This window comes from Thamnophis sirtalis, unplaced genomic scaffold (genome assembly GCF_051295495.1).
Source record: "Thamnophis sirtalis isolate CommonGarterSnake01/CBP01778 unplaced genomic scaffold, rThaSir2_p1.2 scaffold_1, whole genome shotgun sequence".
In the NCBI taxonomy this organism is placed as follows: Eukaryota; Metazoa; Chordata; class Lepidosauria; order Squamata; family Natricidae; genus Thamnophis; species Thamnophis sirtalis.
The window spans coordinates 162,660,992-162,688,587 of NW_028261381.1; the positions used below are offsets into that span (position 1 = coordinate 162,660,992).

Here is a 27,596-nt window from a genome sequence, read left to right on the forward strand (position 1 = left end):
TATGTGCACATAATTCATAGAGCCACAGGTTTGTCAAAGGTACTTTAGTACGATGTGTGAACTCAGAAGATTGCTGTAATTGAGCCAAGATGATGTGTGAAAGATTGAAAGAAATACAGAGCTACTGTGGTTATTTGCTATTAAAGCTGGCATTCTGTTTACTCAGACTGTATGTAGCTTTAATTTCAGCACTAGGCAATGTAGATGAGCCCAATTGCTTTATATCTCTCCTGAAAATTTCCTAAAAGCCGTGGTTTGTTGGAATTTAGCTGCAAGATTAATGGAGTTTGATCTGATCTTGCAAAATAATCCAAAACGATGCTGTTAATTCTTTTGCTACCAATGCCTCTTCAAGGACCTTTCTAATCTCCAGCACTGCTGAGGGGAGGCCTTTTAATTTATTTGTATTTATACATGTTGGAAGAAATGTCCATCTGGGTTCAGTTCCAAGTGAGGAAAAAGACACTGGATTCATGGAAGTTGCTTGGAAAGAAGGTTTATTGATGAACAGGATCACGTGGCTTGAGATCCTGGGCAAAAAAGGGAAGAGACAATGATTTTTTTTCTGGTTTTATGCCCTCTCTGGGCTTTGAAGTTTCTGGGGCACAGGAAGGTTATCCTGATTGGTTGCTGTCAGAGGTCATAGGTAGCTTTGTAGTTTGTCTGTGTGCTAAGTTTGGTTGAAACTTGATGGGTGGAGCAATGAAAGACAATGAAATGCTCTGCCTGAAGGAGATAGATGATTGTTATGTAGAATAGGCATCCACTTTGTTATGTAGAATAGACGACCAGGCCTTAATGGCCCATTAACAAAGGTCGATGGGCAAGTTGCTGCCTCTCTGAGTTTCTACTTCTCTTTTTAGGGGAAATATTCTGCCTTTCTCCTGTGTGCTGCTCCGGGAATCCAATCATGGGTTAACTTAGCCTTCTAGCCTTGAGACTGAGTATGCAAATATCAAAGTTACGCCTCCTCTGACTGGACTTCCGCTTCCTCCCCAGTCCTTATTACTCAGTCAAGCCTACGAGACTTATTTTCAACGCTCTCTTGATTAATTGCTAATATTTCTAGGTTAAGGATGAAATTACTTGGTTTTTCACTGTGGATTTCTTGCTGGATTGGAGGTAAAGCGGCAGATTGCTGTCAGCAGATTCCTCCCTCGCTATTTCCCTTAAAGGGATATCGGATCGCTGCAGCTGGAGTGGGGCTTCTCCGCCTGCCCTCCCTTATCATCAGCGCGCAAGGAAGCTGAGTCTCCCAGCGCTGCCACCCCTGCCGGATAGCACCCGCCCGCGGGCGCGGTCAGATCCGAGGCTTTGGCTTGTCGGAGCGGGGCTTCCCCCCCTTCCCCGCCTCCCTCCTTTGTGCCCTCGCTGGAGCGGCTGCCGGAGAATTACACGGATCGGCTGTTGGGAATTTCCCTTGCGGTTCCTTTGAATTTCGCGCCTTTGAAGCCGGTGACCTTATTTGGAAGCGCTTTTCACGCATGCGCTCTAACGCCTGGGATGAGAAGGCAGATTTTGTTCGCGCGCTTGAGTCTGCGCACTGCTTCCGCCCCTCCCTTTTCCCTCACTCGAGTTTGCTGACTCAGGGAGGAGGTCGCTTCTCTTAGTCTCTGCTTCCACGTGGCGTTCTTGGCGAAGTGCTTTCAATTGCATTCCTTTGTCTCGCTGATTGAGCTCTTTCAAACTCATATCATGGCTGATCAATTGCAAGGTACTGTCCGGCCAGTTTCTGAGCCCCGTTCCCCTGGCGAGGGAGGGGCCAGCCCTGGGCCCAACAGGGCCGCGACCAGGGCCTCTACTAGTAGGCCTCGAGCCTCATCTACTGTTCGGGATAAGTCGCACAAGCGCAAGGACAAGGCCAAAGTTCCCCCCAAGGCATCTGGGGCTCCCATTTCTTCCCCTCCGGTTTTGGTTCAGCAGCCTGTGTCTCCGGTGAGGGTTGTTGAGCAGGGTTGGTCTCCTGATATTCAACTTCCCCAGGGCCCTATTCCCGAGGTAGGGGCTTTCGGGCCTCGTTCTCCCCCAATTATTTCGGAGGCTAGTGGGGCTTCTCTTCGTTCACCTCCACGCGCTGGGCCCTCTGCCACGTTCACCCCCACAGCTGCAGGCCTCAGGCCTCTGGAGGGCCAGGATTTGGGCCTTTCTGCTGAATTCTACAGCATGATCTCAGAGGCTATTTCCAGAGGGGTGGATGCGGAATTAGCGCGTAGATCCCAGGTCTCCAGGCCTACTCTGGCCTACTCAGGCCTGGCTCCCCAAGCAGTACAAGGGGATTCTTCCATTCTGCAAACTGATCCTCCTTCCCCTTTACACTCTGTGTTTAGCGCACAATCTCCCTTAGTGGAAGAAGGTGAAATCCAGGATAGGGAACTCTCTGGTGACGAGGGCCTTCCTGTGGACCTGCCTCCGCCCCCTGGGCTTTTCAGGCACACTCTTTTCAAATCCCTGCTATATAAGGCCAAGACTACCACCCACATGGGGGAGGCAATTTCTGCAGAAAGTGCTGCTGTGGGCCTGGATGCCACCGAGCGGCTCTTTGCTGAGCAGGTGGCTCTGCAGGATTTTATCCCATCTCCCAAGCTTTTTCTTGATTTAATCCAAAAGCAGTGGGATGAGCCGACCGCGGTTAAGCCCCCTGGGTCTGGTGATAGGAAGCTTTTCACATCTTCCCCAGAGTTGGAGGCCCTCCTGCAGTTTCCCACAGTGGATGCTCCCATAGCGGCTCTTGCTTCACCGGCGTTAATTCCTTCTGAAATTTCGGAAGGATTGAAGGCCGAGGACCGCAAGGCCGAATCGGTCCTTCGCAAGACTCATCAGGCAGCAGCGTGGGCCTTGCGATCAGCCACTGCAGCTTCCTTCTTTAATAGGACTTCTTTAGTTTGGCTGAGACAGCTACAGGAAAGGCTGGATCCGGAGGAACTGCGCCTCCATCAGGATGTCACCAAACTGATAGCGGCCCTAGAGTTTTCTGCTGATGCCACCCTTAGCGCGGCAAAGTTTGCTTCCCGAGCCGTGGCTTCCAATGTGGCCTCTCGCCGTTTGCTCTGGCTCCGCCACTGGCAAGCTGATATCAAATCCAAGTGGCGTCTAGCGTCCACGCCCTTTAAGGGCGGGGCCTTGTTTGGTTCGGTGCTGGATCCAATTCTCATTGAGACTCGGGACAGACGTAGGGTGCTTCCCTCCACAAGTGCCCGTGTGGCCAGAAGGCCACAGCCTTATGGTAGACGGCAGCCCTTTCGGTCTGGGGACTCGGGGTTTACCTCTGCCCCCTATGTCCCCAACTATACCAGGGGGTTCTCCCAGGCACAGGACCGTGGCCGGGACCGAGCCGGGGCCAGAGACAGGGGGCGCCAGCAGAGTCAGGCGCAGAGTAGACGGTCATTCCGAGGAGCGGGCAACCGATCCTTTCGCAGATACCGCTGACTCGCAGGAGGTAGGGCCCATAGGAGGACGTCTCTTGGCCTTCGCCCACCGGTGGGCGGAGCTCACGTCAGACGCCTGGGCCCTTCAAGTAGTGAGTTTGGGTCTCACGCTAGAATTTCTATCCATCCCCCCGAGGAGGTTCATCAGGTGCCCTGTGCCCAGGTGCCCGTCAAAGCGGCGCCTTATGGACACCGAGATATCTCATCTTCTCACCATCAGGGCCATAGAGCAAGTTCCCAAAGGGCAGGGAGGCCTAGGGTTTTATTCCATCTTGTTCCTAGTACCAAAGAACTCCGGGGGATGGAGGGCAATCCTAGATTTGAAACAGCTCAATCAGTATATCAAATACCAAAAATTCAAAATGCACTCTCTAAAGAGCATATTGGCTTCCATCCGCCAAGGCGACATGATGACTTCCATAGACATCAAAGAAGCGTACCTCCATGTGCCCATTCATCCGGCACATCGGAAGTTCCTGCGGTTTCACTTCAACGGCCGTCATTATCAATACCGGGCCTTGCCATTCGGCCTCTCCTCGGCCCCGCGCACGTTCACCAAGCTTCTGGCAGTATTGGCAGCCTCCCTTCGCTCAATTCCAATACGCATCAATTGTTATTTGGACGACGTGTTGGTGCTGTCGTCCTCTCGAGATCAGGCCCTCCGAGACCTACAGGTCACGATGGACGCATTGCGGGACCATGGCTTTGTCCTCAATCTGCCCAAGAGCCACCTGCGCCCAACCACGTCCCTCCTTCATCTGGGAACCACCATCAACTCGATGTCGTGCGAGGTTTTCCTGTCCCCGGAAAGGAGGCAGAGCATATACCGCCTAGCGCATCATGCGCTATCCCATCGGCGAGTACCGCTGCTGTCGCTTTCCAAACTGCTAGGGAAGATGATCTCCTGCATCAGCGTGGTGCCCTGGGCCAGGTTCCATGCGCGTCCTCTCCAGTGGTTCCTGCTGCCCTTCCAAAGAGCGCATACCAGTCATTCCCACATCAAGGTGCAGCTCCCGGGCAAGGCCAGGCGGTCCCTGCATTGGTGGATGTCGTCCAGGCTCCTCAGGGGATGTCCATTCAAGGAGCCGGACCGCGTTCAAGTTACAACGGACGCCAGCTTATTCGGATGGGGGGCCCATGCCCTGGACAAGGTGGCCCAAGGTCGATGGTCGGACCAGGAGCTGGCGAACAGCATAAACTGGCTGGAGTTGCGGGCCATCCGTCTGGCTCTCCTGGAATTTCGGGACATTGTATCTCATCACCATGTGTTAATCCTGACCGACAATGTGGCCTCCAAGGCTCACATCAACCGCCAAGGGGGAACGCAGTCCAGAGCTCTGATGCTGGAAGCGGAAAGGTTGTTCCATTGGGCGGAGCCCAGACTCTCATCGATTCGGGCGGAGCACATCTCGGGCGAAGCCAACACTCAGGCGGACTGGCTGAGCAGAGCGACTGTGGATCAGGGGGAGTGGCAGCTCCACCCCATTCTCTTCCAGGAGCTCTCTCGCCGCTTCGGCCTGCCCGAGGTGGATCTGTTCGCTCACCCGCACAACGCACAACTTCCCCGGTTTTACTCCCGATACCAGGCTCCGGGGGCGGAGGGGGTAGACGCTCTACGCAGCCGTTGGCCGGCCGGCCTTCTCTATGCCTTTCCTCCTCTCCCGATCCTTCCGTCGGTCATTCAGAAGATATTGACAGAACAGGCGGAAGTGCTGCTGGTCGCCCCAATGTGGCCCAGACGTCCCTGGTACGCAGACCTCGTCCATCTGTCCGTTTCGCGTCCTTGGAGGATCCCGGACGACAAGATTCAGCTCCACCAAGGGGCTCTCCAGCACCCGGGCCCTCAGCTGTTGCAGTTAGCCGTGTGGCACGTGAGCGGGAGATGCTAGTGGCCCTCCACTATTCAGACGAAGTCATCTCTACAATTCAAGCGGCCCGTCGCCCGTCGACTACCCGTATTTACGAAGCTACCTGGCAGGCCTTCTGCCGCTGGTGCCGACGCACCGGGGTCGATCCCATCAAGGCCTCGGTGCCCCAAGTTCTGGATTTCTTGCAGTCCGGCCTCAACAAGGGGTTGGCACCAAACACACTTCGCCGTCAGGTCACAGCCTTGTCAACGGTGGTCGGGGGTGGCCAAGGCCGCTCCTTATCCCAGCACTTGCGAGTTCGAACCTTCCTTAAGGGTGCTTCCAACTTACGACCGCCGACGGTACATCGTTATCCCACGTGGGATTTGACCTTGGTTCTCAGGGCCCTTACAGCTGCCCCCTTTGAGCCTCTACACTCCATCAGCCTCCGCTTGCTGACACTCAAGACGGCTTTCCTGGTGGCCATAACATCGGCCAGGAGGGTGTCGGAGCTAGCAGCCCTTTCGGTTCGTGCGGATCTTTGCATCTTCCACCCGAACAAGGTAGTGCTTCGTTTGGATCCGACCTTTCTTCCAAAGATAAACTCATTGTTTCACAGAACTCAAGAACTTGTCCTGCCGGACTTTTGTCCTCACCCGTCTCATCCGCGGGAACGTCAGTGGCACCATCTGGATGTGCGCAGGGCCCTTCGTCGCTATGTGAAGCGCACGGCGTCGTTCCGAAGATCGGAGGCCCTGTTCGTCTCCTTCCAGCCATCTTCAATGGGACAGAAGGTGTCCTCCCACACCATCGGCCGATGGTTGAAAGCTTGCATTGCGTTGGCGTATGACACCCACTCCAGACCGGTTCCAAGGCGGATCACTCCTCATTCCACCAGGAGTGCGGCCACCACAGCGGCCTGGGCGACGCAAGCGTCTGTGGAAGAGATTTGCAGGGCGGCCACTTGGGCATCCCCCTCGCCTTTTATTCGCCACTACAAGATTGATGTCTTCGCCTCGGCCGAGGCGTCCTTTGGGCGGAGAGTGTTGCAAAGGGTCCTTCCGTCTGCGGAGGAGCCTGACCAGCCTAGCTCCCGCCCTGGGAGTTCTTTGCTTTGATATATCCCATGATTGGATTCCCGGAGCAGCACACAGGAGAATGACCGTTGTCTTACCTGAACGGTCCTTCTATGGGTGCTGCGAAGGGAATCCAAACCCGCCCGCAGCTTCGGCTGGTCGGGCTCCATTTGACTGTGACTAGTTACTGACTGGACTTGACTCCGTAGTGCCGGATGACTTGCGGCTTGTTGAGGATTGACATAATGCTTCTTCGGTGGACTTCGTAATAAGAACTGGGGAGGAAGCGGAAGTCCAGTCAGAGGAGGCGTAACTTTGATATTTGCATACTCAGTCTCAAGGCTAGAAGGCTAAGTTAACCCATGATTGGATTCCCTTCGCAGCACCCATAGAAGGACCGTTCAGGTAAGACAACGGTCATTTTAATTTTTCCTGAAATACTTCATTTTCTAGGAGAGGGGTGGGTTTTAACTTCCTACAAATGTTTATTTAAAACATGTGCATAGCTGCTTAACTTATATATTAAATCTATTAAAACCATAAACATTTAAAAACTGGCACCAAAGTTAAACTTCGCTCATACAGTCACCTCATTAAATCTCTCACCCACCTTTCCCGATGCAGCATTTTGGTGGGGGGGACCCAATTTTTCAATGCTTTTTGGGAGGCTAGGACAATAGAGGCCTGGGAAGTATAATCCACAGGGCAGAGGCTTTCATGGAAAAGGCAAATTTCCTGGCTCTCACCATATGGAAATATTTAGGGGAAGCGTGCTCATTCTATCTTATTTTATTTATTTATTAGCCGATAACCTGGTGTTGCCTGGGTATTTATTTATAGGGGGAAATTCTCCGGACCAAACATAATTTCTAATGTTGGATTTTCCCCCTTACAAGAGGGAGCCCCCTTGTGGAGTACTGTGAAGCCATTACCATGGCAACACCACTGCGCTGCCGAGTAGAAGCCATTTTACGGCAGTACAGTAGAAACCACTTTAAGTCACAACAGGCTAACACACACCCCGAGGAAGTGGTGAAATTCAATTTTTTTTTACTACTGGTTCTGTGGGCGTGGCTTGGTGGGCATGGCAGGGGAAGGATACTGCCAAATCTCCATTCCTACCTCACTCTGGGGCCAGACAGAGGTGGTATTTGCCGGTTCTCCAAACTACTCAAAATTTCTGCTAGGGGTTCTCCAGAACCTGCTGAATTTCACCCCTGCCCAAGGGGTTTTAGGGGTGTCTTACCTCCACAATATTTTTTTCCAGTACTCATCTGTGACCCAGTTTGGTTGAAATTACATGGCGGCTCAAAGCGGCTTACAAGGACCTTACCTGGTTAGGACAGGTAGATGACCTTAGGGAAAACTACACAGAAAAGATTACCTGGCCGTATACCATATAGGGCTTTAGAGTTAATAACACCTTTAACTGCACCCAGAAAAAAACTGGGAACCGGTGCAACTCACCCAACAGAGATGTTACATGGGTAAACCTGGGCATATGTCATTGGGCTGAGGTGGAGTTACTAAATATTTACAGTTAGTTCATTGTTTTGACTGGCAGTCATAACAAATAAGATAAAACCTGCATAGAAGTGGCCAGGCATGTATAAAATACATTAAAATGTATAAAAAATCAGTAAGAACATTAAGCCAGTGTTACTGCAGCAAACATGTTCTTAAGTAAAGTATTGAAATTTCTTCTTTTTCCCCCAGGTTGGCACTGTATGTGTATGAATATCTCCTTCATGTCGGGGCTCAGAAATCTGCACAGACCTTCCTCTCAGAGGTAAGAATAGGAACCAAAGCTTGGGGAAAGTGAGCAGATGGAGGAATATCCATTGATACACAGCTCAATTTAGATTTGATCATTGTAGATTGGCTATAGAGAGAGCCTCAATGGTGCAATGCTTAGAGTGCAGTACTGCAGGCTACTTCTGCTGACTGCTCGCTGGCTGCAATTTGGCAGTTCAATTCTCACTAGGCTCGAAGTTGACTCAGCCTTCCATCCTTCCAAGGTGGGTAAAATGGGGACCCAGACTGTTGGGGGAAATATGCTGATTCTGTAAACCGCTTAGAGAGGGCTATAAAAGCACTGTGAAGCGATATATAAGTCTAAGTACTATATTTTCTTTAAAACTGAAGGTTCTGCAGAGGGGATTATAATAAACGACAAAACAGACCAAAGTTTGAAGGTGCTTTTTTCAGGCAAAGTTTGCAATCTCTTTTTAAAAATATTTTTCAACACAGAGCCGAGGTCTTCCTACTGTAACTTGATGTGTAGCAATTAGAATTAAAATTTTAAGTTTTGCTTGAGTAGTTTTCTTAGCAGCATTAATGAAATGGTTTGGCACTGCCCTCTTTGGGAATGTTGCTTTGACATTCCAATTTAGCTCTCAGTGTTATATCGCCTGGTGGTCTCCCATCCATTACTAAGTAAGCCAAATTATTAATTGTCAAGGTGTTAAGCCAGGTGTGGCCAATTAGTGGCCCAATTTAAACACATGTTTCTGTTTTCTTATTTTCTCCTTGTTACATATTTTTTTATTCAAGGAATTCCTTTGTGTCTTCAAAACATCCCTTGGGGATAGGGGGGAAGACAAATCTGAATAAAATGTTAAAATAGAAATGTATAATTGAAAGATACCAGATGACAGAGCTGGATAAAATGAATTGTTCTTCTGTTTGCTCCATTTTATCTTTTTGATTCAAGTCTCTCAGAAACACAGTTCGCACACTATTACTACTGCAAAATCTTAATAGCACTGAATTTGCAATCCAAAGAGCAATCCCCTTGAGCAAAGAGTAAATTCGCATATAAGTTGAGAGAGAAAAAAATATTCCTTGGGAATCTTAACACAGTGATAGCTTAATAATGCCTTTAGAGATTCAAAAGAAAGAATTCCCCAAGGACAGAAGTCTGATCTGGTGCCTCCACACCCACTCTCTTGCGAACCAGATGCCAGAGTTTATCATTTCAAAGAACAAGAACAGCTCTCTTGGATGAAGCCAATGTCCATTTTAGTCCTGCAGTGTGTTTCCCATAGAGGCCAACTAGAGGAATCATTGTTGCTTTTTGCAGGAGTTTGGAGACATATTTTCTCCCAACCTGGAGAGAACATTGAGGGATTAAAGAGCCTGTCCTCCATTAATTTATTCAATGCAAAGTATTAACAGATTAACAGAGTTGGAAAGGACCTTGTAGCTCATCTAGTCCAAGCCCCTGCCCAAGCAGGATCCTACATGATTTCTGACAGACGGCAGTCCAGTCTCTTCTCGAAAGCTTCCAGTGATGAAACTCCCACAACTTCCGAAGGCAACTTCTGTTCCATGGGTTGATCGTTCTCACTATCAGAAAATTCCTCCTTATTTCCAGGTTGAATCTCTCCTTGATCAGTTTCCATCCATTATTCCTTGTATGGCCTTCAGGTGCTTTGGAAAATAGCTTGACCCCTTCCTTCTCTGTGGCAGCCCCTCAACTATTGGAACACTGCTATCATGTCTGCCCTGGTCCTTCTCTTCACTAGACTAGCCATGCCCAGTTCCTGCAACCGTTCATCATATGTTTTAGCTTCCGGTCCCCTAATCATCTTTGTTGCTCTGCACTCTTTCTAGAGTCTCAACATCTTCAGTCTTTCTCATTAATCTTCAGTCTTCTAAGTTACTATCCACCACTCTGTCTTAGAATACAGGACTTAACAACCATTCATTTGATGACCTTTCAGAGTCACAGTGATACTAAAAAAGGGGGGATTTATGACCACTCTTCACACGTACGACTGTTGCACCATTCCCACAATCACATAATCAGAATGTGGGGGCTTGGCAAGCAGCATGTATTTACAACAGTTGCAGCATCCTGGGGTTATGGCGATTGCCATTTGGAACCTTCCCAGCCAGTTTCCAACAAGCAGAGTCAGTAAGGGGAAGCTGGATTCACTGAACAACTGCATGATTTACTTAACGGCAGTGATTCACTTAGCCACTGTGACAGAAAAAGAAAAAAGGTCGTGCAATTGAGTATGACTCACTTAACCACCATCTTGCTTAGCTACAGAAATTCTGGTCCCAATTGTGGTTGTAAGTGGAGGACTACCTGTGGTAGATTTCTTTCCTTCCTACTGCCAGGTACATGATAGTATCCTGGATTATTTGGATGGAAGACTGCTAGGAAATCCCAGGCTGAAAATTACATCTGGGTGGGTTTTTTTCAAAGCCAGAAGATGGCAAGCAAGGGCAAATTGCTTCCATGTTGATGCCAAAATATCTACATGAATATGTTTGTAAGGCTGCTAGGAGTTGGGCTGTACTCAAAAGAGGCTTACTTAATTTTTGTTGCTACTATTCTAAACTTGTTGGGACTTCCCAAGTAGCCTTCATCTCAGAGTCTTACCCATGCTTCTGCAATTAATGTTTTTGAACGGGGCCAAAAGTGTTGGGACGAAGTGGCTCAGTGGCTAAGATACTGACCTTCACACGTTTTTTTCTTGTGTTTTGTCTTGCACCCCCTTCCTATTTATTGTAAGCCGCCCTGAGTCCCCTCAGGGAAAAGGGCGGCCTATAAATGTCATTAAAATGAAAAAAAAATGAAAAAAAAACCTTGTCGATCAGAAACTTCGCCGGTTCGAATCCCTAGCACTGCGTAACAGAGTGAGCTCCCGTTACTTGTCCCAGCTTCTGCCAACCTAACAGTTCAAAAGCACGTAAAAAATGCAAGTAGAAAAATAGGAACCACCTTTGGTGGGAAGGTAACAGCGTTCCGTGCACCTTCAGCGTTTAGTCATGCCAGCCACTTGACCACGGACAGTGTTGGCTCTTGGCTTTGAAACGAAGATGAGCACCGCTTTGAAACGACCAACACATATGTGTAAGGGAAACCTTTACCTTTAAAAATGTTTTGCTGCTGATTTTTATTTATACTTGGTGTCGATACATCTCGCAGCAATATCCAACAGTAGTCAGCCAGAATTAATGGATTCTAGCTCTCCTGATACTGTTTTTCCATGGTGAAACCTTTCACCATGTTCAACACTGACTGAGCCTAGACTTTTGGGGGGGAAACGTTCAAGTGTGGATGTAGGAAATGAATCTTCAGTGACTTGTGGTGCTCTATGCTGTAAGAAGTTTGTCAACCAGTTGGATGTAGTTTGCCACACTGTCACCAAGAAAATTCTCAACTATATCCTTGAATGCTTTCTAGGTGATTTTCTCTGGTCCTACTAACAGTTCATTACACTGCTTGTCATTGATAATGTATCTCATCCAACAAAAATGCCTTCCTTAATCTTGACATCAGTTATTCTTGGAAACATCTGTGTCAAATAACAGAAAGCTTCACCTTCTTTGTTCATTGCTTTCATCAAAATTTTTCATCAGTCCGAGTTTTATGTGAAGAGGGGCAAAAATTTATTTGTCAGGCCAATAAATGGTTCACATGCCACTTTTTCCTGTCTCGCAAATTATCTATCTATCTATCTATCTATCTATCTATCTATCTATCTATCTATCTATCTTAGCTATCTTAGCTATCTTAGCTACCACTCTGGGCAGCTTACTGTATGTATGTATGTATGTATGTATGTATGTATGTATGTATGTATATATATATGTATATATATGTATATATATGTATATATATGTATATATATGTTATTATTTGTGCTGATAATTGGGCATACCAGGGGTTGTGACTTTAAGTATGTATATATATGTATATATGTATATGTATATATATCCTTCTCCTCCTCCTTCCTTGTTTTGTATTTATACATATACGTATGCATATACACACTAACACATATACACACATAAATAAGTTGGTACCAACCACTAAAATCCAACTACCGATGGAGAAGGCAGAGGTAAAATGGGGGGTGGGGAGGTGGAATCTGCTCTTACTCGATCAACCACCTCCATTGTGATGCTCCCCCATTGGGGGCTCAAGCTAATTGGCAGAGCCAGGTCTTTACGCCCTTGTGAAAAGTAAGGAAAAATCGGGCCAGCCTCACATGGGGGAAAGCGGGGGGTGTGTGTGTGGAGATTGCCAAAAAGGCTTTCAGAGTTGTCAAAGTTATTTTACGTAGTTTTCTCTCTGGTAGCACTATGCTGCTAACTAGGGCATTCAAAACCTTTGCCAGACCTATCCTTGAATACTGCTCACCTGCCTGGAACCCACACTGCATTTTGGACATTAAAACATTAGAGAGGGTCCAGAGGTATTTTACAAGAAGATTACTCTGCCCGTAATAAAATTCCTTCTACCACCAGGCTTGAAATTTTAGGCCTGGATAATCTTGAACTACACCATCTACGTTCTCACCTGAGCTTACTGCACAAGATAATCTGCTATAACGTCCTACCTGTTAACGACTACTGCAATAACAAAAGGCTATCAATAGATAACAAACCAAATTCTAATCTTGATTGCAGGAAAAACAATTTCAGCAATAGAATAGTAAATGTGTGGAACACCCCTACCTGATCCTGTTGTTAGCTCCTCTAACCCCCATACCTTTTCCTTTAAGCTGTCTACCGTGGACCTTATGCATTTCTTAAGAGGTCCCTAAGGTGGCGTGCATAAGTGCACCAGCGTGCCTACCATCCCTGTCCTACTGTCCCCCCTTACCTATACTCATTTTATTTGTTTGTGGCTATGTTTTGCTTATTTTTATCTGTTCATTTGTGCCATTTTTTTCATGTGTTTTTCCTACTAGTTTCCTTGTACTTCTTTTTTTTTTAATTCCAAAGGTTTTATTTCTTTTAAAAAACACAAATATTTCATCATTCGTCAATCATTAAAACATTGAAGTACAATTTTTTTTGGTATGCCCCTCCCTCCCTCCCCCCCAACCCCCCTCCTCCTTCCCCCCCCCCCCCCGACTTCCCAGAACCCATACACGGTATGGATTTTTAACTAACACAGTCTAAAATCTATTGAGAAAAAAGAAATAAAGAAATTAATGACATTCTACATTGACCTTAGCTTCTTCTTACTGAACTAACTTTAAACAATTTAAATCATTTCTGATCTTAAGCATAGGCTAACTGGAATTTCTTGGTCCCGTATTTATTTTGTATATAGTCAATCCATTTTTTCCAGTCTCGTTTATATCTCTCATTTGAGTGATCTTTAAGATATGCCGATATTTTAGCCATCTCGGCTAAGTTTGTGACTTTCAATGTCCATTCTTGAATTGTAGGCAAGTCTTCCTTCTTCCAGTATTGCGCCACCAACAGTCTTGCTGCAGTTATTAGGTGCAGAATCAAGTTAGTCTCTACTTGTACTTCTTGACAAATATAAATAAATAAATAAGATGCTCCAGAGGGCAGGTGCAATGTCAGAGATGACTCTTCTCCTGGACCCTGCCAGGTGGAACAATCAGTCTGACGGGGCCTATAGAACACCTCTTCTGCTGGCAAAAGTGGGACAGGCCAGTCCCAATGGGATGACATGGTCCATCAAGTAGCCTGGGAGCTTGCCCAGGTATTTGGTGCATTTGAGTTGCATCCCAAACAGCAGACCCGCCATTCTACAGATCTCCACAGATATTCCAGTTGCACTGTGTGTCCTGGATGGGGGAGCCTGTAGAGATTCTGTCATCCAGGTCATGGTTGTCCCAAAGGTGCTTTTTCAGAAGACAACTGGACTTCCTTGTTTTTTTCTTTTCTTTTGAAGACGTTTTGCTTCAAGAGCAATTCCATGCTTTCATGTGTTTGTTTCATTTGCGCAGCATAGTCAACTGGCACTAAAAGGTATACAAGGCCCTTGTGTAAAAACAGAAAATTTCCATAAAGTGGTATCTGATAGTTTAATTTACAGATTACTTTTGTGATTAGCCACCTAAAATGTATGAGATACGCCCAAAAGTGTTCAGGAGGCAATTTTTTTTTATGGTCCAGTGGAACGCTGGGCGTTGTAGTTCTGCCACTTTTGGAAGTGCTAAATTGGGGAAAGCTGGTATTTCCTCTTTAACTGCCACTTTATTGTTTCTCCCCAGATCCGGTGGGAAAAGAACATTACCCTGGGAGAACCACCTGGCTTCCTTCACTCCTGGTGGTGGTGAGTAGCATTCAGTGTTCTTAATTGAACGGTGGGTGGAATGCATTGTCTAAATCAATGTTTTCCTACCTTGCAACTTTAGGATGTGTGGAATTCAATTCCGGGATAGTCCACACATCTTAGAGTTGCCAAGTTAAGAAAGGTTAGAATAGAATAGAATAGAATAGAATAGAATAGAATAGAATTTTATTATTTGTATGCCGCCCTTCTCCGGGAGGACTCAGGGCGGCGAACAATTCAAGGGGGAAAAAGGGGAACATAAAAAACAAAATACAAATAATAAAAGTAAACAACAGTCGCACAACCATACATGTCGAGAGGGGAAGGAACTCATCACCCCCAGGCCTGCCGGTTAGCCTAGATCAGGGGTGTCAAACTTGCGGCGACACATCATCACGTGACGTATTGCGACTTTCCCCCCTTCACTAAAAGGGCGGTGGGCGTGGCCAGCGCATGACGCATCAGGCCCATTGGGTATGAGTTTGACACCCCTGGTCTAGATGGATATTCCCTTGATTATTCAGTGTCAGTCTTTCCAAATACGATACTCTACAAGTGTCTGGACATCACCTACCACAGTTCCTAGCCAAAACTGTTCGGAGAACACAGATTCGGGAAGGCAGGTCTGTGAACATAGGAGGCTATCAGCTCAGCTCATCAAATTTGTTATTGGCTCTTCTGAATGATGGAAGATTTCCCAGGATCTTGGACCGGAGAGGATTTTTCCATTACACCCTGGTTGAGATCTTTTTAAGGGGATAAGTGCTGTCAGATATTGAGCTCAGAAACTTTCTCAGAAACTTTACTGAGCAAGTTTCTTTTCCTCTTTGGTAACACCATTATTTGAGAACAAGGATTTCCCATTTAAGATAATGGCCATGAACAAACCAAGGCCAACAGACATTCACCCTATCCTGCTTCTCAGAATGTACTGGTAGACCTCACTTAGTAACAACCTCAGTTGGGACCATTGACTCCACCGCTAAGTGACACAGTTGTTAAGTGAAATATCATGTGACTGAGTCAGTTGTGCAACATCATTTCTTAATGCAATCATTAAGCAAATAATGGTGAATCCTTAAGCATAGCATCATGTGGTCTGTGACTTACTGCCAGCTTCCCCACTGATTTTGTTTGTTGGAAGCCAGCACTGAAGCTCGCCATTGGCAATCATGTGATTGTGGGGCACTACAGCTGGTGCAAAATGCACACTGGTTGCGACTGGGGACTTTGTGACAGCTCTTAATTTTGAGGACTGGTTGCAAGTCCTACTTTTTCAGCACTATCATAATTTCTAACAATTGCCAAACAAGCCAATGGGTAAGGGTGGACTCTCCGTATTCTCAGCTGGGCTCAAAAGCCAATTTGCTTTACTGTTAAGGTGCAGGCTACAAATCAGGAATTCTAGTTCTGCCTTAGGCAGGAAAGCCAGATGGATGACCAATTGTTCCCTCTCAACAACTCCCAGGAGGAGGTAGAAGTATTAAGTATGGATGCTGCCATGAGATGAACAAATTAAAAATAAATAATAAAGAGGAAGGAAGGTTACTCTCAGGTGCTTCTCCAAAGCACCTGAGGGTCAAACAAGAAGCAATGGGTGGAAACTAATCAAGGATTAGAAGCAACTTACAACTAAGGAGGAATGTCCTGACAGTTAGAACAATTAATCAGTGGAACAATTTGCCTCCAGAAGTTGTAAATGCTCCAACACTGGACATTTTTAAGAAGATGTTGGCTAGCCATTTGTCTGAAGTGGTGTAGGGTTTCCTGCCTGAGCAGAGGGTTGGACTAGAAGACCTCCAAGGTCCCTTCCAACTCTGTTATTCTATTCTAAGGAAGGAAGGATCAATCAGGATCCTGAGAGTATCTGCATTCCTTCAAAAAAAAAAACATGGAACAGGTTTTAACTTACTAGTCCTTCATGCAGTTTGAAATAGAGCATGTGGGAAAACCTGAGAAGGTGGGATGATGGCAGAAGAAATGGCATCGAGGTGCCAAATTTCCTATAACATAGGTAGCTCGTGCAACCTCTCCGTACATATACACAGATACACGCATGCAGGCCCCACCACGCCCATCTTTATTTTTCCTGCCTTCTGCAGGAAAGTTTGCTGGCAGAGAAAATAGGGTGGAGAAAGTTCCCGGAAGGTAGAGAATTTTGGATACCCTTGGAAGAGGCGTTGACTGGGGAAGGGTACGCGTGTGCACGTCGGTATGCGTGTCTGCCGGATTTTTGCTCTTTCAGTCCCAAGCGTAAAAGTCGCCCCCTCCTCCCAATTCTTGTTGTTGGCTTCAGGCACAACTGGAACCCATTCAAGAGCTTTCCCCCTCTCAACGCATACTCCTTCCCGGAAACCCCCCTGTCCGTTGCGGCGTCTGGCTCCAGCTTCTACACATGGATGTGATTTGGAGGAATCCAGAGGCAGAATATTCCAGGGACCTAACTGGGGGTGGCGGCAATGGAGATCTGGCTTGATAAGTGTCCGTCCCCCCCTCCCCCCCCAACCTTTGGCTCTTATCACAGGGATAAAGGGGGAGGGTTCCCTGTGCAGTGGGAAGAGAGTCTGGGAGGGCATGATGGATGAAGTGCTGTACATCCCCCCTCTCCCACTATGCTGACTCCCCCTGCCCCAGTCTCAAAACTTGGCCAGCTCTTCAGCTTTAGACGGATGGGCTGTTTAGAGCATCTGCCTTCTTCCAACTGCCTTCCCTCCCTCCCTCCCTCCCACCACATCCCTCTCTTTTTTTCCAAGGGTCTGATTTTGTTTTATTATGTACACGATCGTGCTGCAGCTACATTTTCTACACTTTTCTCTCCTTGCATCCTTCCCGTTTTTAAAAAAAAAAGCATACGCACAAATTCCTTTTCTTTGTTTTCCCTCTCCTCTCTTTCCCCGTGCCCTTTCTTTTTTTACATAGTCTCTTTCTTTTTCGCCTTCCTCTCTGTTTCTCTCTGAATCTTTCTTTTTGGTGGCATATTTCTCTATTGCCCTTCATGAGAATCAAGAGTTTTGGATCAAGGGACAATACAGCAATAAGATTTGGCGGCATCGTGGTATAATAAAGAGACAGTTCATTAAAAGTGTCAGAAATGCACAGATGTACTGTTGAAATGATTAGATTTTCCTTTATCTGCCTGATATCATATGCATTGCAAGGTATTTATCTTCCTCCTGACATCTAATTTATTGTTTGTGGCAAAGTATATACAGTATTTGGTTTGAAGGATTAAGCATTGTAAACTCAGTTACCTATACACAAAGACACATGCATGTATACACATCGGTATGTATCTCTGTGTATATAATATTCAGTAGCTAACAAAAGTATAGTTTTATTATTTGCTGAGTCTTGATTAGCAGTTTCTCAATTCTTGATTCTCTGTCCAAGAATATCTACAGTATGTTCTCTTCTCTCTCTTTCTCTTTCTCCCCCCCTCCCGCCCCCCTCCCCATTTGATTCCAATTAGGGTCAAAAGGAAACCAACTACAGAAGTGAAATTCAGGTAGTCCTTATCTAGTGAGTGCCTTGTTTAGTGACTAATTACAGTGGTGGTGGAAAGGTCTTTGCAGGTCTGTAAAGCAAAGGAAAACTGAAGTAAGATCATGGTTTCATTTAGCAACAACTTTGCTTAACAGCTGAGTTGCTGGTTCCATTCGTGGTCGCTAAACAAGAATTACCTATATTTTCTCTTACCATTTAGGAAGGATGAGATCCCATCTATCAATCATTTTCGATAAATGAGATCCATCATAGAGTGAAATGTTTCTTCTGATAGTGTATTCAGAGCACTTAATGCTGTTCTGTATAGCAACACACACACACATATATTCAGACAAATTTTGTATTATGCTTTGTAGAGCAACACCAGGGTATTTAGGCAACAAATTAAAACTGCCCTCCCGTGTGGTCCTCTAGAGAGGACCTGTTGCAGGAATGTTTTTCTTATAAAGTATGGGCCTTATTGACCTTGTGACAGGCCTTCTCAGTGGTGGCCCCCACATTAGAAATACTTTCTCTCGGAGGTACAGAAGTTTCTGAACTTGCTGGCGTTTTGTAAACAAGTCAAAATCATTTAGTTTCAGTAGATGTTCAACGGTTAGATTAGATTAGATTAAAGGTTTGCAGATGTTTTGGGATTATAATCTTTAAATTGTTTATATTAAATTTGCATTTTTGCTTTGTCTTTATTGTACCCTGCCCAGAGAATCAGGACTGGCTCAAGTGATAAATATTGTAAAATGAATCACAATTCCTCCCCCCCACCCCCCACCCCCCCAAAAAAAGCACACGGGGAATAAAAGCAAGCACAGAAATCTCTTTTTCCTCCTTGCAATTTGATCCGCCTTCATTGGCAGCATTAGCCTTTTGGGTGATAAATCCGAAATTCCTCTCCTCCCAATGCCCCAGGTCATTTTAAGCAAGGGCTGAGCTTTTGAGATATCCTATCTTTTAGGTTGTTGTGATCCTTGTTACTGCAATAAGAAGTGGAAAGAAAGAAGTCTCTTCCTTCTAAGCAATCTCATTTGCTATATAAAATTACAAGTTACTGCATACACCAGCTTGTTATTTTGGTCATGAACACATTTATTTCAAGGCAGGTACGCATTTGTTTCAGCAAAATTCCAGCAAAACGGCTGATAGGCTCTCGGAAATGAGCCCTGCAAAATTCAGGGAAGGCCAGCTCAGAGTAACATGCAAAAGGCTGCAATAATCTTGGGCTCGTATACCAGGAAGTAAGCCCGGGTGAATTTAATGGGGCTTCCCAGGCATCATATATGCCAATCCACCCTGTCCCCACCCCAACTTATTTGGATAATAGAGCTATTTTTCAAGATTGGAAGTGGGACTGATTTTGTTTGCAACTGAGAAGCAGGATATTAATATCTATGGAGATTCTCAGTCATCCAGGTCATGGTTGCCCCAAAGTTACTTTTGCAAGAGATAATGGAACTTTTGGGTTTTTCTTTAAAGACGTTTTGCTTCTCATCTAAGAAGCTTCTTCAGCTCTGGATGGTGGGGAATGGGATTCCACCACAAAATCGCGGTAGACAAAAGCGTGCTCGACAAAAGCGCGTATGTGACGTCATCACAGCGTGACGAAAACATCGCGCTGTGATCGATAAATGTAAAAATAAAGCGAAAACCTTACCCTAACCCCCCCAAACCTAACCCTAAATCTAACCCTTAACCTAACGCTAAACCTAACGCTAACCCTTAACCTAATGCTAAACGTAACCCTAACGCTCTAAACCTAACCCTTAACCTAACCCTAACCCTAACCCTAAGCCTTACCTTTATGTGAATCGGCTTGCTTTAATTTTATTTTTATTTCAATTTTTAATTTTTCTCATCGCGCTGTGATGACGTCAAATGCGCGCTTTTGTTGAGCGCGCTTTTGTGGACCGCAGTTTTGACGGGTCACGGGGAATGGAAGGATTTATGCTCTTTGGAGACATCATTTGCATATATATTTTTTGACCAGCTGTCTGCAAGAAGTATAAATCCTTCCATTCCCCACCATCCAGGCAGAGCTGAAGAAGCTTCTTGAATGAGAAGCAAAAGGTCTTCAAAGAAAGACAAGAAAGCCCAGTTGCCTCTTGAAAAAAGCACCTTTGGGACAGGTTGTTAATAGTTGTCTAGCTAGCACATCGTTTTGATCTTGGGCATCAGTCCCTGTTTGCCTTTCTTTTTTCAGAAATAGTTCAGCATAGTTCAAAGTCTGCTTTTAGGAGAGCTCCGCGGCATATGAATTTGATGAATTAAAAATAAATCAACTTCATTCTGGAGTACCCCCAAAATTACTTGCCCGTGGTGACAGAATGGCTTGCTCATACAACACCTTAAAGCTAAATGCAGGTTATCAAGACACATTGTGTGCTTCCCAATGCAGTTCCCAAACAGGAGAACAAAATGGTGGCTCAACGTGACAGCATGAATCACACCACGTAACTAAGACAGTCGCTGGGCTTCGCCACAACAGGGTGCAATTACAATTGGCCCGGCCTCATTTTACCATCGTTGGGTGTAGTTTATGAGCAGGTCTTCCTGGGCTTTCTAAATTTACAGCAGGAATCACGGCCAAAGTGAACCCTGCGTACATAAATCTACAGATACATATGCTTGATGGCGAGATAGAAATTCCAGGTCCGTGGCTAATTTTCCTTGTCCCTCTAAACATTCTTGGCAACTCTGCATTCTTGGCAGACACTAGGGGGATAGTTATGCTCCTCTCCCCCCCCCACCTCCGCCAAGACTTTGCAGAAAGACCACAAGGGGAGAGGCCCCACGCAGCAGCAGCGGCAGCGGAGATCACGTGACTCCTCTCCCACGGGGACGGGGGACTGCTTCCCAGAAACCCAACAAGCAGCCTGATTTATTGGAGGCTGAAACAAGCTAGGAGAGGATTCCAGGCTGCTGGGCTTAACCCTTCCGAAGCTAAAGGGAGAAGGTCAAAGGCATGTGAAGTGGGCATTTGGCCACTGGGTGGCTTGGGCATCTGCACAGCTACAAAAGGACAGATCCTCGCCCGAAGACAGAGCCTCGCTTTGTTAGCGTTTGGATGGGAGCCTGCGGTGCCCGCATCTACAGCTCATGACCCTGGCCAGGAAGTTTGATATCAGCCCAATAGTCTGGTGGATTTGTGCTGTCCCCTGTCAACCTGTCTGACCCGTTGGATCACAAGATGAAGTTGGGAGAAATAGAGGAGAGCAGGTATCATCAAAGGGAGGGATGGACATTTCATTTCATTCTCTTGACAGTAGCTGACTGCCCGGCTTCTGCTTCTGGTAGCTAAGGGGCAGCTGCCAGGGTCTTCTGGTAGTTTCTGCACTGAGATTCTTTTCCTGGCATTCTGATTGTAAGATGGAGAATTGCTGTTTTCTTCTGGCCCGAAGAAAGGCTGTATGTCCCCTTTGGGTAGCCCAAGACAGTCCTTTGCTCTGAAAAAAAATAAATAAATCAGCTTTCACTTTATTTAAAATTAAACGTAAGTAATAATAACTTTCCAGCCATTTATTTAACCATTCTGCCTTCCTGTTGCATTAAAAATTACAGTTTGATCATCATTCTGGAGGTGCTGAGGATCACAACTCCCTCCCTCCCTCCTTCTTTCCTACTTTATTTCTCTCCCTTTCTCTTCCTACCTCTCTCTGTCTCTCTCTCTCTCTTCAATGTATTAATGATATTTAGAGGCTGCTCATTTCCCTCATAGAGTGCTTTCAGTAACATCATAGCTCCAGAGACCCACTTCTGATTTAAATTCTGTTACACAATCACCAGCTGGTGGGGTTCTGACCTCAAAACTACTGTCCACCCTGGGTGCAAGAACCAGTTCATGGATAGACTATCAGAAAGCATTATGTTTGCTGGACCAGGAGTTGTCAAAAACGTCAAGATGGTGACTCTGCCCTCATAATTGAGACCCTGTTCCTTTTTTATGTACATCGTAGTTGCCATCTTGACTTTTTTACATTGCCCCTGACCTTTAATTAACCACAATTCTCAGTCTAGTTGGTTACATTCTGAAAAAAAAATTCTTAAGAAGAGCTAAGGCATTTAGCATTCAGATCCCAGATTGAGCTGAGGTTAGATTTAACATTTGGGGTAACAGAGCATGACGTGTGTCATTCCATTTGCTTAGATTGGTTCAGTATTTTTCTGAATCCAGAAAACAGATTATATAGGAAGTGGTGTGTGTGTGTGTGTGTGTGTGTGTGTGTGTGTGTGTGTGTGTGTGTGTGAGAGAGAGTGTGAGAGAGAGAGAGAGAGAGAGAGAGAGAGAGAGAGAGAGAGAGAGAGAAGGGATGTGGTGGCTCAGCGGCTAAGACGCTGAGCTTGTTGATCAGAAAGATCGGCAATTCAGCAGTTCAAATCCCTAGTACTGCGTAATGGAGTGAGCTCTCTTTACTTGTCCCAGCTAGCAGTTCAAAAGCATATAAAAATGCAAGTAGAAAATAGGGACCACCTTTGGTGGGAAGGTAACAGCGTTCTATGCAACTTTGTCATTTAAATATGCCGGCCACATGACCATGGAGACGTCTTCGGACAGCACTGGCTCTTCAGCTTTGAAACGGAGATGAGCACCGCCCCCTAGAGTAGGGATCAACTAGCACATATGTGTGAGGGGAACCTTTAATTGTGTTTTGGTATGTATGTATGTGTATACACATTTATACATACATACACACACACACACACACATACATAGAGATGTACGTATATACATATACATACATACCAGTGGTGGGTTGCAGGCGGGTACGCCCCCAGTACGGGCGTACTGGATCCTGTCCGGAGCACCGGGTACCGTTCCGGTACAGTGCTCTGGAGGGCCCACCCGCCCATGCTACTTACCGTTTTTTAAAGCTGTTGGCGCTTCTGCGCACGCACATGGTACGTACACCGCCTGTGCGATGCTCCGCTGAGCAATTGAAGCATTGCGGAGGCTTGCGGAAGCGTCATTTGACGCTACAAAGCACGCGCGCACTGTGCACGTGCATGTGGGTGACGCCGGGGCTGTTCCAACAGTTGGAACGGAATCCGGAACCCACCACTGATACAGACATACATAGAGGAGGGAGGGAGAGGCTATTGCCCATTGTGGGAACAGAGCTGTTAGTCTGGGATAGCCAAAAATTAGGAGACTGATAGCGCCCTTTTAGTGGAACAGCTTTTGTTTTAACAAAATATATTGGTCTGAAAAGGTGCCACCGGACACCTTCAGATTTTAGGAAGTTGTATAAACTTTTAAATTGAGAAAATGAGCCTGGAGAAAGATAATCTCTGTTGGGGATATATTGCCTGCAATTCCAAGCATTTGCTTCTGTGCCTTGGTTAGCTGATAACCTTGGTTGGGTTCCAATACTTTATGTGGAAGTGCCACATCAAGGCCTTGGCATTTCAGTTAAAGCTGCTGGGAGAAGCTGCTCTTCCTGGAACTCGAATCCACATTCTTGGTCAGATCTGGGCAAATCAGTGAACTAATCTTTGAAAGCAAATAATCTACATGCCAACAGTCTAGATTTCTTCTAGGCTTTCCCAGTTAAGTTATGGACCTCTAGCACATGCTTTTCTAGAACTTCTACTTTCAACAGCTCCGCCATAGCCAGGGAACATGAAAGGTCTAATATGGCAACATCTGGAGAACCACAAGTGACGCTAAATTTGGGTGCAATGAAATCATGGGGAGCTTTAAGTTCCTTTTATTTTGTCCTCTTCTTCCCAAAGGTCCCAAATCCATATTAACGATGCCTCTCTTTCTCCTTCTTCCTTTCCTATCCCATAGTGTCTTTTGGGACCTATACTGTGCAGCACCGGATCGGCGAGAGACCTGCGAGCACTCAAGTGAGGCCAAAGCTTTCCATGATTATGTGAGTACAGTGCGTGAGGCTGATGCCGATTGTGCTGTGTTCTTTAGACTTTGGAGGGCCTCCTGGATGAGACCAAAGTGAATGTAGTGAAAGAGAGATGAAAGTAATTTGAAGAGAGGTGAAAGCCATTCACTTGGAATATTGAAGGTGACCAGCTGAAACAACCCATAAAGGAATTCTGTTTCAGCCATATTCTGAACGCAAGGGACGATTGTTGTGATACCAAACTGCAGACATCCTGTCAATCCCAACGTGGATGATGTAGGAGAAGGACCAGGGGAGACATGATAGCAGTGTTCTGATATTTGAGGGGCTGCCACAGAGGAGGGGAGTTCAATCTATTTTCCAAAGCACCCAAAGGCCAGACAAGGAATAATGGATGGAAACTGAATAAGGAGAGATTCAACCTGGAAATAAGGAGCAATTTTCTGACAGTGAGAGTAATCAACCAATGGAACAGAAGTTGCCTTCGGAAGTTGTGGGAGCTTCATCACTGGAAGCTTTCAAGAAGAGACTGGACTGCCATCTGTCAGAAATGGTGTAGGCCAGGGCCTCCTGCTTGGCTAGAGGGTTGGACTAGATGACCTACAAGGTCCCTTCCAACTGTGTTAATCTGTTAAGACAGTGCCATCAAACACCAGTCAATCCTTGAATGACCCCTAAACATTTCAAGATGATTTGCATGTGTATTCTTTTGTTCCACAGCCCAATAACCATTCACCTGAAGTAAATAATAGTGAGTCACACCTGAGGGTAGAATGAGAGTTACCCAAATGCTTCTCTACTATTTAAACAAAACCTGCCCTGGTTCTGGTTCTGGAGGAAGTAGCATTCCAGCACTTTTTCTCGTAGCATCTGATTAGTATTTCATAAGCAATATAAATGAAAACCTCCAGACACTTTTATATAATCATTAGCAACTTGCCTTTAAGAATTAAGGGTGCCTTTGAGCCAGAGGTGGGTTCCTACCAGTTTGCACCTATTCGGTAGAACTGGTTCGTCAAATCTACCGAACCGGTTAGAAAAGGTTCCAGTGGACCCAGAAAGCAGGCCACACCTACAGAAGAGGTTCCAAATTTTTTTGAAACCCACCACTGCTCTGAGCATACAGAATCCATAATTGTGTAAATAGCAGCCAATAGATCACTGTTTCCCTCATATGGAGGTGTCACATAGGTAGAAAATGCATGGCACCTGTTCTCAAATCGACCTATAAATCTTTTCTAGAGATTCCTGGATTAATCACCCCAAGGTTTTCCGTCCACTTGTAGCAGGTCTTAGCAAAAGCAATTTTTGAAAGTCTTTAAGTCAGGGTTTCCCAACCGTCCCACCTCTAAGACACGTGGACTTCAATTCCCAACTCAGATATGATTGCCTGGGGAATTCTGAGAGTTAAAATCCATGTATCTTAAAGTTGCCAAAATTGGGAAACCCTGTTTTAAGTTAAAGAAGTAATTCTACTTTGGCAGGTTGATTAGCACTTATTCAATGTAGTCAATATTAGAATTAATAAACAATTCATATTCAAGGGTAGTCGTCTATATGTGGGTTTGTGCATGCGTGCATGCATATGCAAACACACATGCCCTCGAGTCAATCTTCTGGCAACATCCTGGACAAATCTTTGCAGTTTTCTTGGCAAGATTTCAAAACTGATTTGCCATTGCCTTCTTCCTAGGACTGAGAAAGTCTACATCTAAATACCAGTTATTAAGAAATAACTAATAGAGGTAGGCTGTCCCATTGTGTCCTGTTCATGGGCCAGCTGGTATATGAATGGCTGTTTTTCATTATATCAAATTGAACCTCCTTGTTCCTAAATAGTATATAGTTAAATATGACATGTCTGTGAGGTTTTTGAATGTTTCTGCCTCCTTTTTGGAAAGCTTTTCCAATTATGAGTGTCCAGCCTTTTGGCTTGCCTGAGCTACATTGAGTGAAAAGGAATTGTTTTGAGTCGCATGTAAAATATATAATATAGTTAATCTGCACAAATAACAAACTGCCTTCAGTTTTTATCTGGTGGGGCTGCATTACTAGCTGGCCCATGGGCTGTGGGTTGGACACACCTGTTTTAAATTGTAGTCTATTTTTTATTTTATTTTTACAGATAAGATTTAAATCAAGGGAAGGACTGACTGCTAAGAGAGCTGTTCCCTCTCTTATCAAGAGTGAAATGCAGTTATTTCATTGTCGATGTTCAGCTCTTCTACAATAGTCTGAGGAAGAAAAAGAACAGAACCAACGGCCTCTAATTAGAAGCTAGGCTAAGCAGGCATTATTAAATACATTATTAAACACAGGTTTAGCCCCCCCAGATTTAGAAGATAAACAGACACTAGTAAAACCAAAGAATTGAACTTGATCCAATTATTTATTTATTTATTTTAATCCATAATTGGATTCATTAAATTTGATTCCGTTAAGGGGAAACGAGAAACGAAAACGCTTTTGTTTAAATAAAAATGCACCAAATATACCTTGCATTCAAATCCGGTCTAATTATCTATAAAATTTGGGGGGTGGGGGGGGGGAGAGAGAAAGAGAAGAGAGAGGAAGGGAGTGAGATAGAGGGGTGGGGGGAAAGGGAGAGAGAGGAAGGGTAAAAGAAAAATTGCATTTTAATTTTCTAGACTCAAACCCTTCTGTTATTCCTTCTCCTCTATGTGTGTGTGTGTGTGTGTGTGTGTGTGTGTGCCCCCCTCCCGTTGCTCCCCTGGAGAATATGCTTTGGATCCTTTGTGAGCGAGAAATTGCCTAAGAGGAGTCATGCGGCGTTTGCTTCTGCTGTTTTCCTTGCTAGGTGGCCACGCGGTGCTGTACCACACATCCAGCTCTCCTCCCCTGCCTGTTTCCATGGGAACCGCATTCTTTTTGGACCACCTTTCTTCTGACACACGCTGAGGCCAGCAGCCCTTGGCCTTGCCCACCTCTCCCTCTCCCACAGGCCAGCAGGGGTTAACTGTCCTAGATGTTGCCCACAAACTGGCCGGGTGCCACTTGTATCAATATTTCAGGGAGCGCTGCCGGAGCTTTCTGCATAGCAAATGATTAATGTTCAGTGATGGAAATCCCTCCCCCCCCCCCCCGCCCTCACGCCATCCTCAACAACCTGCACGGCTGTAGAGTACAATGGGTGGCTGAGTTCCCCAGCTCATCTGCCCAGTCTGGCCATATACAGGATGTCCTTGACTTACAATAATTCGTTTAGCGACTGTTCAAACTTACAGTGGCATCATAAGTTACTTTTATGACCATTTTTCACACTTAACGGCCATTGCAGCATCCCATGGTCAGGTGATCAAAGTTCAAATGCTTGGCAACTGACTCGTATTTATGATGGTTATTGCAATCTCCCCGGGTCAGCCATTGTTCTCTTTGCAACTTTTTGACAAGCAAAGTCAATGGGGAAGCCAGATTCACTTAACAACTTGGTTACTAACTCAACAACTAGTAGTTCGCTTAACAATTGTGGCCCAAAAGGTGGTAAAATGGGGCAAAGCTCACTTAACAACTATCTCCACATCAGAAATTTTGGGCTCAGTTGTGGCCATAGGTCGAGGACTACCTGGGGGAAAGGTAGCAGTATACATTAACTATGACAGTGTTTCTCAACCTTGACGACTTTAAGTCCTGTGGACTTAAAGTTGTCAAGGTTGAGAAACACTGAACTATGACATAAGAGATATGCTGCTGGATGACAAATAGACAAATAGAAAAAGCCAGGTTTTAAATCTGCCCTCTGACCTGGAAGTTCATTGGGAGGCTTTGAACAGCCTCATCTACATTGGTTTTTGGAGATAACAAGGAAGGCAGAT

General features: G+C 45.6%; 1 protein-coding gene across 3 annotated transcripts in view; it reads left to right on the top strand.

Moving 5' to 3' along the window:
- Nucleotides 1-27,596, top strand: part of SSBP4 (single stranded DNA binding protein 4) — a 69,593-nt gene that overhangs the window by 17,409 nt on the left and 24,588 nt on the right. For all 3 annotated transcript variants that reach the window (XM_087702232.1, XM_087702222.1, XM_087702226.1), the window contains exons 2-4: nucleotides 8,065-8,137; nucleotides 14,346-14,407; nucleotides 23,694-23,778. In XM_087702232.1, coding sequence (XP_087558358.1) covers nucleotides 8,065-8,137; nucleotides 14,346-14,407; nucleotides 23,694-23,778 — 220 coding nt within the window. The remainder of the gene's footprint in view (nucleotides 1-8,064; nucleotides 8,138-14,345; nucleotides 14,408-23,693; nucleotides 23,779-27,596) is intronic.